We start from the raw sequence: 14,163 nt of genomic DNA, 5'->3' as shown, positions 1-14,163 counted from the left end.
CACACGTGTGTATATACACACACGCACACACACACACACCGGTGCAAATTCCAAGGAGTGACTGGTCGGAGGGCCTCAGTTTTCCTGACGCGGTTTCATATATATTTTTTGTCTTGGAGCGATTTTGTCTGATGCGCTGCGGTGCTGTTTTCTTTTTGTTGGTTTAAATGAGTTCGTAGTGAGGCACAAGCGCAGACACGCACACACACACACGCATACACGCTACGTACGCTCTGGCAGAAGTCTGAGTTGCGCGCCCTCCTTCTCGTCTTCCAGCGAACCGTTTGAGTGTACGCTCTGTGTGTACGTCTATATTTTCTTGCTGGTATGGATTATTTATGGATATGCATTTAAGGAGGAGCTCAAAGCCCTTTACTCGAGTTCGGGATCCGTTGGCATTTTCTCTGGTGTTTGCAGGCCCTGGAGAGGGGGTGGGTAGGGCTGGTGATGCTGTAGCCGTTGTTGACTCCGTGATGTCGGATCGAATAGAAGAGTCAAAAGGAACAATATAGGGGGATAAGTACATGTGGCGGCATTTGTTTTTTTTTGCGTGGATGGCCACGACGCAGCGTTGAGGGGGGGGGCGCAAGGCCCAGAGGAGCACTACAAAGGGTCGAGGAGTGTGTGTGTGTGGGTAGGGGGGGGGTAACTATAGGAGGACAGATGGGCCTAGGAGGACCTCACTTCTTCCTTCCCTTTGATCTCTTTCACAACTTGTCGGCAGCTCGGCGCCGCAGACGAGAGAGACTGTTGCGTGAGATGGTGGTGGTGGTGTGCCGTCTGCCCACTTGTGACTGTACTGAGCTTTTCCCTTCTCCCCGCCTCATGGAAAACTGAGGGGTCCGATTTGTGGTATGCGTGTGTCTCTGTGCTCACGTGTTTCGCTCAGCGCAAGCCCCCGTTTTCTGCTCGACCCAATCCATGCGTGCCTGTGCTTCGGTCAGAGCGAAGAAATATGATAGTTCAGTCACGGTCTTCAGAAACACTTTTTTTTGGAGCGTGTTTTTGACCGGCATCGTCTTTTTCGCATGTTTGTAGAATGTGTTTGCAGACTTATCTGCGCCCTCCACTTTACCTCTGGTGACTTCTTCCTCTTGCTGTCTTTTTTTTCTCCTCCCTACTTTAAAACTGGGCACCATCACAAACGCATCATGCGCACTCGCTCTGCCACACGGCATCCAATTGCGTGGACACTTCCCGCTCGTTTTTTTTTCGATTATTATTATTATTCCACTGTCCTTTTTTTTGGGGGGGGGTTGTCTCTCTCCTCTTCCCGCATCGTATGCGTGAACGATACCGCTAAAGAACACGATCGAGTGCCACGAACCACACCACACTTGTTTCACAATTCAACGTATCCCAAGCAAACACACACACACACACACACGCTTCATCTACAAGCTGGTGTCGATCTGCTCCGCCACAATTAACCCCCATCGAGGTAAGCGTATGCACTTATATATGTAGAGAGAGAGAAGAGCAGCATTTGTGCAGATACAGGAAGAAACAAAAGAAACACGCATAAAAGAAGGCAAAGAGTTGTCGTGCAGCACGGTACTCAAAGAGCGGTACACACGCTGTTTGGCATTTTCTCTTCGTTTCTTCTTCTCTCCAGATCGTTTTCTTTTTTTTTTCGCATTCATCACCACCACCACACACACTGGCATCTGACTATCGCCACCCTCTCCATCCCGTGTGTGTACTTGTGTACGCGTGAGCGCCTTTTACGCCAGCGATTTTTGCGCATAGTCATCTTGGATACAGTTCGAATAACGAGACGAGCAGCCCTCCTCCATTTTTTTTCTGTTCGAAAAAAAAAAGCAGAAGAGAGGAGGAGAGTAGAATCTAGTCATCTGCATCTGCTTTTTTTTTTTTGCATCATATCGTTGGCATTCGTGCTTCTCACGGGCTCGGAATGATGATCCGAAAGCTCACCACTTCTCTCTCTGCTAGCGGTCCAGCGTATCGTCCGACATGTCTTCACTCGTACCCACGGAGCGTCGGGTACGGTTGGCTTGGGTGTGTATCGCTGAACATGGAGGCAGGCGCGGATGCATTCGTGGGAAGGACCGCCGCCGCCTGCTCCATCATCAACGCGCGCCGCTTCTACTTCACCTTCTCGCGCGTCTGCATGCATGACGCCTCGAACGCAGCAGGACAGCCGCCGCCGCCGCCGCAGCAGCAGCAGCAGCAGGCACCCATTCCCAGTGTAGCTTCGAGCGGTTCTACCACCTCTTCTATGGGCACCGAGAGTGCCCTGGACGTCGCCATGCGTGTGAACAAGATGAAGAAGGCGCACCAGAGCGGTGGTGCCGGTGCCAATAAAAAGGGTGTGGAGGAGGAGGCGTGGCGTGCCTTGAATTCGCTGACGGAGGACCAGATCAACAACGCTGAGGGGAAGGCGGTGTCACTCCTTCTGAACGCGTGGGCGTATTTTGCCAAGTTTTGGGCTAAGGGCAAAGATGGTCCGCTGTGAGGGGATCCGTGCGGGTGCGGCCAAACGCTGGCCTGCACAGGTGGCGGGGAAAAAAATCAGACAGCGCCAAACAGCAGCGGCTGCATTCCTAGGTGAACATCGAGTGGAACTCCTGTGTGTGTGTGTGTGTGTGTCAAAAAGTGGAAGGGTTAGTGGTGGTGGTAGAGGAGGATAGGGAGACCTGGCTTGATCGCACATCCACGCTGATGTTACACTTTTGACTAGTAAGGAGAAGTCTACCGTACAACACATCATCACCCCGTGTCTGTCCTTTTTTTTTTTGCTTCTCTCCCCTCATCTCTTCATCCCTCAAGGCTCAATTACGGCCTCTTCATCTCCCTCCCCCCTTCTCTGTTTGGTCCGTCATTTGCGTCGTAGGGAGTGGGGCAGAGAGGGGGGAGGGGGGGGGGAGAGAAAAAGAAGGCGGAGGGGTTGGCAGTTGATGATACACGAGTCAACGTGAGTCACACGGGTGCACCTGCACAGTAGCTGGGTCGAGTTTTCCTTGTGTGTCGCTTTGCTTTTGTTGCTCTGTAGTTCCCCCCTCTTCCTCCTCCTCCTCACACACATGTTACTTATCTGCTACGAACATCTCGTGGTCGTCGTGATGACAGTGCTAATGGCGCTGCCGCTGCCGCCTCTTCCTTTTGTTGATTGCGTCTCTGCCCCCATCCCCCCCCCCCCCTCTCATTGACATGTCAGAGAGTTGTTTCTTGATATATATATATATTTTGGTTTTTGATGTGTTGTCCTTTACGAATATTTAATGCGGCGATTGTCGATTTTATCACACGCAGTTTGATGGTCATGAGAAAAGGGGGAGGGGACTGGGGGCGACGATCATTGCGAATGCGCACGCACAACCCTCGTACCTTTTTTTTTCATGCTCAAATAAGGAACAAGACTATGAAGTACTATACCGGCGATTGCGTGGTCATACTCACGTACCCCCCCGGATATACACACCAGTGCAACACACAGTGGGGTTCACCACATCATAATTGCAAAAAAAGAGAACAGAGAAGAGCAGTAAAGGGAGGGGGGAGGGGGAGGAGGGGAGGGGCACCCGTGTCGGTGTGTACCAGCTTACATTTTATAGTGCTAATTCCTGCGCTCTATCGCGCACCTCTCCCTCTCCCCCCACCCTCAAAAAAAAAAAGAAATTTCTGTTAGCTTTTCCTCCTTGCGCGTAGCAGCGTCATCCCGAACGTATAAGTGAGTGTATTTCTTTTTCTTTTCCCTTTCTGTACCTCCTTGCAGTTCGCGATTCCGGGCACGCATGCGCTGCTCTCCGCCTATACATCTTCCCTGTTTGCTCGCTCACTCTCGCCCAATGGCTGCACCTCGCTTTTTCAACGCCTCCTCCCCTTTCCCCCGTTTCTGAGTGCCCGACGCAGTTAGCAGCACGTGACGACTGACGTCGTCACCGCCGGTGTGGTCTTTTGCGTTTTTTTTTTCTTCCCTTCTTGCTGTTCAGACTCTCTTCGCCGTTCCGTCGCTTTCTTCATTCCTGTGGTGAGGAGCGAGGGAGGTCCAGGAAAGAGAGTATCGACCACAGCACCCGCCACATGCGCGCAGACACCTTTACAGACACGCGCACACACCGAGAGGCATAGCTGCCCATTCTATAGAGGCAAGCACGGAGCACAGCGAGCCACACTGCCAGACCCCCCTTCCCCCCCCCCTCTCTCACACACACACACAGACAGGAGACAGCACCATTACATTGAGACCCCCTTCACCCCACTCATCATCTTTCTCTCGTAAGTTTAAGGGCAAGGAAAGGTGTCTCGTAACTAACACTCCTGCCGTAAGGCCCCCCACACACACACACACGCGCACACGTATACACACTACACACAGATTCGCTCTCCTGCAGCTCTTTTTTTTTTCGTTGCGAGCTTCCCCTTTTTTCTTTCCTATTCTCACCGTCCCTGTGTAATCAATGTGGCTGTCATCGTCGTCGTCGTGCTCACCCGTGAGTGGCACTGGGCGCGTGTTTGCACCAGGGGAGCCAGTAAGTAGCTCGATTTGCTTGACAAGTCCCGCAGAAGCCGCGGTGTCCGCCTCGTCTCAGTCTGTGACTCGCTCGCAGCACGAATCTTTTCTGCTGCGCAGCGGTAGCCACCGTCTCCACTCTTCTTGCACGGAGTCTGTGGAGGCGGTCGCAGCCATTGCCGATGCGTGCACAATATCTCAAGGCCTGACTCCTGTGCTGCTTCCTTGTTATTCTCATGCATGGCTGCGCTATCATGTGGTATCGTCCTTGCGCCCATCACGTTTATCGGCTGTACCACCCTCTCCGCTCCGCTGTTCCCTTTCAAGGGTGTGGCTGTGTTCACTGCTAACCCCCCCAGCTGCTGCTACACCGATGTCCGCTTCGACAGGCGCAAGACGACACACAGTGCGACTCTCACCGCGCAGACCGCAGCACACACTTGTCACGCAAGGTGTGACGCCGCGGTACTCCTCCCATAACACTCGAATCCGACGATGTCTTGATACAGCTCTCGAGGTGGGTGGTTTGTGTGCACCATCGACGCTGAGGCTCAGCGTCGCTGCGCGTGCATTGACTACAGCAACGACACCTTTGGTCGCCAGAGACAGCGACGCACCGCCGGCTTCCCCGGAGTCTTTTTTGGACCTCAACGAGGCACCAATGCGCACCGTACTGAGTAACAGCGGCGCCGTGGGCAGTGGTCTGGACAGCGCTCCATCGCGGAAAGAGAGCTCGCATCGCTTCAGCTCCAAACAGCAGCGTTCCCAAGCGGCTCACCACGAAAAGTCGTCTCGGAGCAAGAGTGAGCAGATCAAGGAAAGGCGAGGTGGCTCGCAGAGCCCCTCGCATCAGCATGGACATGGACCGCGATCGAGGAGGGGCGGGCGTAACTCCCAGCCTTCAGTGCCGGAGCAGCGACAGGAGCGGCAATCAGGTCCACCGCCACCCAAGGAGAGGCGCTCGGTACACTCGTCGCGCCACCATGGTGCTCCCACTTCGTTGACAGCATCGTCTTCTACTGGAGGCGGTTCTGGTCGTGATACGCAGGGCTACTCTCTGCGGAGGCGAAGGGGCACTGCAAGCTCCCTAGCCACACCTAAGAAATTCGGTGATGAGGAAGAGGTGTGCACAACTTGGAGTGGGTCAGCTGAACGTCGAGGCGGCGGCTTCTCCACACCGCACTGCCGGAGTGCAGGTGACAACGCCACAGCGAGCCAATCAACCGAGTTTGCATCGTGCGCCGCGCGCACGTCGCCGTTGTTCAGCCACACAGCAAGCGCCTCAGCGGAGCCGGTGGAAGGCTTGGCAGCATCGACGCAGATTGCGTCACCGTCCCCTCCGATACCTGATCGCGTTGTTTACACAAACACTGGCAAACCGAACTGCGCTGCGTTGCGGAGACTTCTCAAGTCACACCACACTTTCCGGCAAAACTACGAGACTTTGCAGAAAAATGAGCGAGTTGCCATCGCGTTTGAGCGTTTATGCGCCGAGGCCGTTGCGCACAGTCGTTTGTTGGAGCACGTGGTGTCAGCGTTGGGCAGCGCCACCACCGCGACGACGCCGGTTCGCCTCCTCCTCACAGGCACCCCTGAGAGGGGCGTAGCCGCTGACGCGAGGGCAGACGTCGCCAGCCCCGCTGGAGAACGGGGAGCAGAGACACTAGCAGTGCTGGAGGTGCCGCCTGCTGTCATGGATTGGTTAAACGAGCCTATTGTCGTACCGGAGCTGAGTGTGACGGCACTCATGGAATCTCTTCAGACGATGCTGTCTATTACGTCTGCAGACGAGGGTCTAACGAGCTGCACGGATGGTGCTGCTTCTGGCGAGTCATGCCCCACCGCCGCTGGTGCCTTGCCCGCTGCAACGGATCGGTATGTGAGTGGTGCGGCAGTGAAGGTGTGGTACGACGCGTGGGGGCGCCAGCAGCACCCGTGCCAATCGGCGAAGGATGCGCCCGGCAGCGCCACTGCGTCGACGGCACCATCGTTGACGTCGTCTATGGCCATTTGGCACCATAGACAATGCGCCCTGCGAGATGTGCTACTGTCCCACTTGACTGAGGGAGGCCAACCATCGTCGGAGGATGCGCGGTGTGTGCTTCCAACAACTCCTCAAGACGTCAACGCTGGTGATACATCTCACACCGGATTCGACCCTACCGCGACGGCCGACACTAACCGCACACCGGCCCAGCCCACGGATCGCGCAGTGACACGACCAGACCAAATCACTAATCTGGCACCGCGGGCCCTGCTTCCCTACCTTGTGGAGCTCCTCCAAACGTTGAGGGTCTTCAAAGCCGCACGTGAGGAGGCCAAGTTGCAGGTAGAGTACTACGCCCTACCAGAAAGCACGACATCGGTCAATTCAAAGCCAAGTGCAGCAGCTGCCGTCGTCACAGACTCTCAGGGAGGGCCGTACACGCACCTCTGTCGTGTAGCGCGACGTTTTCACCTGACACTTGTGCCAGACCCCCCGCAACCGCGACCGGCACCCTGTGATGCATCGCATAAGCAAAGTAGCGGCGGCTGTGGCCTAGATGAGGAGCTCTCCAGCGCAGCCCAGGCGTACCTTCGGTCGATTTCGAAGGTGGACCACGTTGCGTCTCATCAAATCTCGGAGGAGGCTGAGCGGTCTGCAGATAACACGTATGCTCGCGAAGCGTCTGGTGCGTCAACGTTGCTTCCGTCACCGACTGAGCCAACAAGTGCAATGCCATCGTACAGTGCACCAGTCCTGGATATCTCTATCGGCGTTGTGCTGCGTTGCCTGCTCTTTTACCTCCCCGCGCTCTCCGCGAGCGACAGGTTTTCTGTGTTGCAGCAGCTCAGGGCCCCTTGGCTGACGCAGGCACCAGAAGGCGGCGCTCGCGCTGCGTGCTGGATTACTTTATTTAGTGTTGCAGATTTGCTCTCCATGGCCAACACGCTGAAGCGACAGGAGCGTGTGGCGGCGTTGTCGCCTGGCATGCCAGAAGGCCGCGGTGACGGCAACCAAAACTCTAACTCGTTCACTATAGACAAATTTACACTTTCAATGCTGCGGGGTGTGGTGCTGGAGCTGCGCTCCTTGTGTTGGCCCACGGTCCTGGATCGCCACTCGAGCATGGTGCAGCAGGTCCTGTGCCTTCCGCCAGCAGAACCAGCGGCATCCTCGCCACCGTCTTCTTCGGTTGCGTTGGCATCCGAGCACCAACCACGGCGGCCGCGAGCCGAGATTCCGCCTAGTGACGCCACACCAGGCATGTCTGCACTAACACCAGTCGCCATAGGTCTGTCGCGCCCCGCCCAAGCTCGTGCTCCTTCGTGGAACGATGTCGTCTCGGTCGTCCAAGGCAGCGAGAAAAGACAACGGCTGGGCTATGATCTTCTCGTCCTCTTTTTCGGGGCCTTACAGTCTGGGAAGATTCTTTCGTTCGCAGCCCCACTCAATGAGACCGCCTCCGCGGGTGCTGCGGCATCTGAGAAGAATACTTTGCTGTGCCAACGGCCCTCGGATTTGCGGCGTCTCAACACCGTCTGCATCTATGCGCTTGACGTCGATCGGTTCGTTACAGAGCGGATGCGCACCTCTTCGCCGACCGGTGGTGCGTTGTCGCTGTTGAACGTTTCGTCCTCTTTGCTCAACGGAAGTGCGACCTCACTGCCTGACTCGCGCCTCTCACTTGCGCAGCTACTCGCAGCGCAGACTGCGTGGCCTTACAGCCTCTCCCGCTTAGCATTGTGCACCTTAGGCCCCTCTCTGTTGCAGAGCTGGTCCACCATATCGCACCAGCGCGTACAACTCCTCATGGCGGCGCTGCAGCGGGCTGTTGCAGCCCCGACTGCACCGGTGTTGCGCTCGCTGCTGCTCACCCAACCTGTCGGCACTCGTCCTGGGTTCCCGCTAAGTCGAATCACCTCCCCTGCGACACCATCGCACGCAATGCAGCTGGTTGCGCGCTGTGCTGAGTGGCGAGCAGTGGCGCCGGTGATGGCCTTTTACGTATCACACGCCTGCCCGGCTTTGTGGAGTGCGATGTGGGCGTACGTCTTGTCTGAGATGAAGTCTCTGCCACGGCAGGTGGGGGAAGTGATAAGGACGACACACGCGGGCACAGGCGACGGGCTGGGCGACGATACGAGTGCTTATGGAGGGCAGCGCCAGGCGATTAGTGGAATGGATGTTGCTTTCGCAAAGCTTGAAGAGTTGGCGACAATGTGCGCATGGCTGATTGCGATGACGCCATCGGTGTGTGGCGAGCATCTCACTGGGGGTGCAGCATCATCAGCTTCTACACACACCTCTGAGCTGGTGTACATTGAACGCGTGAGTGCCGGGTTTGCACACTGCATCAAGAGCGTCCTCGCCACGTGGACACAGACCGGCGCGAGCGTTGATGTGGCTGAGAAGTTGCTGAGCATGTTTGTCAGGCACACCGCTGGCACGACGGCGTCGGTGACGCAGGCACCCGCGAAGGGAGTTGACAACAGCGGTGCCGTCGTTGAGGCCCCACAGGACACAAGTGTTTCACTATTGGCTCCGGAGGAGCGAGAAAAGGAGGAGGCAGCTTTGCTACTCATGGGATTGGGAGAGGCGGCACAGAAGCATGTGTGGACTCGTGTGCTGCACAGCGCTGTGGAGGAGTGGATTAGGAAAACCCGCTACATCCAAGCCCAGCCGACAGGAATCATGGAGGCTGCCCGGCCCACAACACCAGGGGGAGGGTCTGTCTCTGCGCGATCCTCGATGTCAACAGTAGCAGCACTCCCCTGTTCCGCAGACGGTCTTCCACGCACCAGTGAGACGGCGACGAATAGCTGCGGCAGCGTAGCTGCTTCGACTGCACCACCTGACGTGGACCTGACGCTGCTTGGCTGGTGGCGCTCCATGGCGGAAGAGGACATTGGATTACCATCGGCGCGCATCTATTTGACGCAGGTGTACACGGAGTTGCAACGCATCGTTTCTGCCCGCGCCGCCCTCAGGCCCCCGTCTACTTTATCCGCAAGGGCAGTGGAGCCGTGTCCCCTTGATTCGGCGCAAGTATGCGAAGACACAGGTGCTGGTGCAGTGGTGGGGAGCGGCAGCAAATCAGGGGCGAACTTAACGGATGGCACACCAGTCGGCGTCGCAGAGGACAGCGCTGTGTTCTCCCCTTCAGAGGTGGTTATTATAGTGCGGGCGCTGAGCAGCATTGCGTCACGCGGCGTCGCAACAGCGACGCTGGGTCGCCCGGTGGAGCGCGGACCCGGGCGCGGCGCGTCCGGCAAGGCCTCCGGCGCCGGCTCCGCGGATAACGCTCCTGGTGGTGCGGCGGTGTCTGTTGACGGTGACTCCATCATGGACGCGCTACGCCGCGCCGCAGTGTACGCAGCAGGGACGGCAGCCAAAAGAGCACCATCGACGACAACGATGGAGGCAACTCAGTCGAAGGGCACAAGCGCCTCCAGCCCCCCAATCGCAACCTGCGGTGCGGACAGCGGCGGCTCTGCCACGATGGGTGCTGCGGAGGAGACCACAGAGCAGGATGGAACCAGTACTGCTGCTCTCTCTGTACAGAAAGTAGTCCAGCAAATCGAGGAGGCCCTGCTGAGCAGCTTGACAGTGCACAGCTGTGTTCTGCCGGCGATCACGATAATAGAGGCGACGTGGCTTCGCCTGTTCCCCTTGTCGAGGCTGCAGAAGGTCCTCGATCACCGAGAGTCGTCCGAGGCGCTTCCAACAGGGCCGTTGTCTAGCTCACTGCCTTGCAACGCCGTGAGTAGCGAACCATTGAAGGTGCAGCTACCAGCGCATTCCCCTCACGCCACCGCAGCGGCACCCACAGCGTCGTCGCTTGCAACAAAATCCCGTGCCGCTTTTGCTTCATTCAACTGGGCACCACACCTCGACGGGTCTTTGCGGGAGGCGACGTCGCCATGGCTGCGTACATTACACGATGCGGTCCTCACGAGCCGCCACTCCTGCCACATTGTCATTTGCTTTGTCTCCTCGTTTCACGCCCTCTTGGCCACATCAGACAGGTGCAACGGCTCTGATGAGGCTGCCTCAACGTCCAATCTTTTCAACGGCAGTCACCGCGCAGGCCGCGGCGCTTCTCTCTCCTGCGACGGTACTCCAGAGGCTACTTTGCTTTCCATGGAGGGGTGCGGTAACAGCCCGAACAGGCCATCGCTCATCGCATCACGTCTTCGTCACTTCCTGATGAGACTGCGCACGAGTTGCGCCGAGGCCGTCATTTTTCTCCATCGCACGAGAAAGCAGCACACACGTATGTCCAGCGCATCTGGTCATGGTGACACCAGTGACGCTGACGTGAGCGGATCCTCAGTGAAGTCGGTGGCCGCTGCAACTGCAGACGGTGGTGAGAGTGGTGCTGAGGCGGCGATTACGTTGCATACGGCTGAACCGCACCAGGAGCATGGCCGTCGATTCTGCAACCTACTCATTCTGACGAGCGAGCTTCACGACCGCCTTTTAGCCTACGCCGAGGCGATTACATGGCCAGCAGCTTGGCCCCAACGGACAAAACAGGATGGGGAGGGGGTCGATTCGGGTACTTCCCGTAACGTGGAGGTCAAGAGAAGGCGTCGTCAGCTCAGACTTCTGTACGCGGCATTGCTGGATGCGGTGTCTGAGTTCGTGCCCTACGGAGAGCACGGGGGTGCTGTAGAGGTAATGCAGATGCTAGGCGTCATCACTTGCCGCATGCCGTGGCAGCAGTTCCTGGAGGAACCGCTCAAGCCTGTGATGCCGGTCGTGAAGGATGGCCATCCTGACGACGATTCTAGCAGCAGAACGGAGACTGCCGCAGCGCCGCTTGCGAAGCGCAGGGAGTGTCTGGTGGAGGGCAGTAGTACTGCTGCTGTGTTAGGCGCGATTTGCGAGACCGACGAAGGGGGTGTCTCGATCGATCCTCTCCTCGTCTGTTTTCGGGAGAAGGTGACGCGGCTAATGCCGTACGTGGATGCTGAGGTGCTTCGTTGCACAAAGCCGCGGTCGCCCAGCTTGCTCAGTTTGGCGCTGATCTGCAGCGCCAAATCGTCTGTCGAGTACGCGCTACGGAGTCTGCCATTTGGCTCCAGCCGATCGACGGGGCGTCCGCAAGGGGGGACAGGCGTTACCTCTGCCACGGTGACGCGCGCTGGCAGCGACGTTGGTCTGTCACCCGCAGCCCCCACGGCAGTGCAGGTGAGGACGTCTGAAAGCGTTAGCCATGACACCCGTGGCGGCGCAGCGCCAGAGCCCTTGGGGTTCTTTACGCAGCCTTTCTGGTCCCAGGCCCCACTCGAGTCTCTGCTACACCGTGTGGCCACGGATCGATTCATGGCGTCACGACACGCGTTATTTCTGTGCACGCTGGCTGCGAATGCACCAGAGTTTTCAATGACACTTTTGCCTCTCACGTACTACTTGCGCGATGCGCGAGCACGAATTTCGTGGGGGATGATGGACGTTGTGTTCAAGGCCGTCGCCGTATCTGCCGTGAGCTTTCAGCGGCACAATCAAGAGGAGATGATTCTGCGCGCGGATCATTCAGCACTGTCGCCGCTGTCGCTGTCCGGGTCCGATCGAACGCCGAGTGACGCAGCCTCTTCTCCCGAAGATCGTGCAGGTCCGGCCTCCGTGTTAAGCCGGCCCCGCCAAGGTGTGGATGACAGTAATGCGCCGCAGCGCGGCGGGTTTACGCTGCCGCGGTCGTCGACCGAGGGCTCATCGCTGCGCGTGGGGGAGATGAGGCATCCGCACGGTGGCAACAGCGCGGCGTCGGTGCCCCTCTTTCGCTCTGCTGCTGTATCGCCCCCTACGCGGGCTGCGCCGTCACCGTTGCGACAGGTTTGGGGCGACCTCGCTCGCCGTCTCCTCCAGGAAGAAGACGATTTGGCGCTTTGTGACGTCTCGCTTTGGGTCTCAGCACTGTACTGCGGCGCTATGGTGAACTGCGCGGGGACAGTTGTGTTTGAGCAGCTGCTGGCCTCTCTCGTCTTTGGCGGCACGACCCCCACTACCTCGGCGGCAATCACCACAGGGGGGCGGATTGCCAGGCTGGACATTGTGGGTTGGTCTCTGCTGCTAGAGGCGTGTGGCACGGCGTCAGACCACCGCTGTCGCCAGACATATCGAGCTTTGCTCAGAGACGAGTTTCTGGGTTTCCTCGAGCGTGTCGCTGCCGCTGCGGGGGGCGATGAAGTGGGTGTTGCATCACCTTCAACTTCATTTGCCTCTTCGAAGAGACTCGTCGTATCGGCAGCTGCATCGTGCCGGACGGTGCTCGACGAAGAAGTTGTCCTCGCAGGGGCACGGCTCTGTAAATTGTTGGAGGCCATTCCACAGCTATTCATCGAGGACGCGAGGTTTTGGTGTGGTGTCAAGGGCTGCGTTGAGTCGTGGTGTGCTGCGATTGCCATCGATCCTGCCGAGGGTGCAGGTGAGGTGCCCTCTGCACCACAGAAGTCCGCGTCGGCGGTGCGGCTCTCGTGGGTGACGCAGCTACAGCAGAGCTTCAACTGGGCAGCACAGTCTGCCGGTCAGTTGTCTCTCATGTTCAAAGAGACTTGGACGACGACGACGACGGCGGCGGCGACGGGCAGCGATGTGGATGCAGTGGCTGAGTGGATGCAATCATACCTGAATGCGTTAGGGGCGGTCACCGCCACAGCGGCGGGCGCGACGGGGCCGCTGCCGAGCGGCCCCACGCCACGGGGTACGAATGCGGCGTTCCTTGGTCAATAGCGAAACCATGGGCGATTGCAACAGCGCCTCCCCCCCCTCCTCCAGGTAAGTAGGAGGGGAGGGAGGGTGTTATGACACCTCACACCATGTTGTTTCTGCTGGAGAACAGTCACGCCGCAAGACGACCTTTTTTTTTTGGTGTAGCACGTATGCGGTCGAAGGAGCCCGATTTTTTTTCTTTTAGGGGGAGGAGTGGGCGATTCCAGTCCCTCGTGTGTGTGGACATGTGGGGTCTCTGCCCTCTTACGCATTTTGTGAGGGATGCCGTGGCTCTCATCACAGGCTTCGCCATGAGGAGGGCACGATTGCCTCTTCAAGAGGAGACTAAGATTAGAAAGCACGACGATGGGGTTAACGGCTCTTAGGAGGCCCCCCCCCCCCTTCCCCTTCCCCCTCCCCCCCGGTACACACAAACACACACACCGACATCTACAGACGCACATGGCTGTGAAACGAGAAGCATAGTGGTGTGTGCGTGTATGTGTGTGGACTAGGTCAAGACGAGGAGTTGACAAAGAAGGAGAGAGAGGGGGATGCGGGAGGGGGGGGGAGGGCGCGCATTCACGGTGCATATGTGTTCATGTGCATGGTGCTGGATCTGTGACTTGCTCACGATGTGCACAGGCATTTTTTGCCCCCATTTTTTTTTTGGGGGGGCGGGGCGGGGGGGGGGATGTGCCCACAAAAAGAGTCATCGACTTCCTTCTCTCTGGACTTCCCCCCTCATTTTTTTTTCCAGCGCACTCCCCTCCCCAAGCTGACTGAAATCAGGGCTGTTCGGACGACAAACCGTATCTTTACTTGGGGACTATCCCCTGCTTTGACCATGCCCTCTATTCTTTCTTCTTGCTCGCCCCCCTTTCCCTCGCCTTTCCTGAGTTCCGCTCCCCCCCCTCTTCAGGAGAGAGATTTGCAAGGCGTGTGTGAGAGGTTTTCGCGGGACTCGAGGAGGTGGCGTCCTCGCTGACCG

The 14,163-nt window shown here is 57.8% G+C and overlaps 2 protein-coding genes across 2 annotated transcripts; both read left to right on the top strand.

The window, feature by feature from the left end:
* Positions 1 to 1,918: 1,918 nt before the first annotated feature.
* On the top strand, positions 1,919 to 2,476 carry JKF63_03604 (uncharacterized protein; the record flags this gene model as incomplete). The annotated part of the gene is made up of 1 exon (XM_067899605.1): positions 1,919 to 2,476. The coding sequence occupies one exon, from the start codon at positions 1,919 to 1,921 to the stop codon at positions 2,474 to 2,476; it is 558 nt and encodes a 185-aa protein (XP_067755844.1).
* A 1,945-nt stretch (positions 2,477 to 4,421) lies between these two features.
* Positions 4,422 to 13,193, top strand: JKF63_03603 (uncharacterized protein; the record flags this gene model as incomplete). The annotated part of the gene is made up of 2 exons (XM_067899604.1): positions 4,422 to 5,735; positions 5,808 to 13,193. The coding sequence occupies 2 exons, from the start codon at positions 4,422 to 4,424 to the stop codon at positions 13,191 to 13,193; spliced, it is 8,700 nt and encodes a 2,899-aa protein (XP_067755843.1).
* Positions 13,194 to 14,163: the final 970 nt, after the last annotated feature.

The sequence above is a fragment of the Porcisia hertigi genome, chromosome 28 (assembly GCF_017918235.1).
Source record: "Porcisia hertigi strain C119 chromosome 28, whole genome shotgun sequence".
Lineage (NCBI taxonomy): Eukaryota > Euglenozoa > Kinetoplastea > Trypanosomatida > Trypanosomatidae > Porcisia > Porcisia hertigi.
This window is presented reverse-complemented; position numbering and strand designations above follow the sequence as displayed.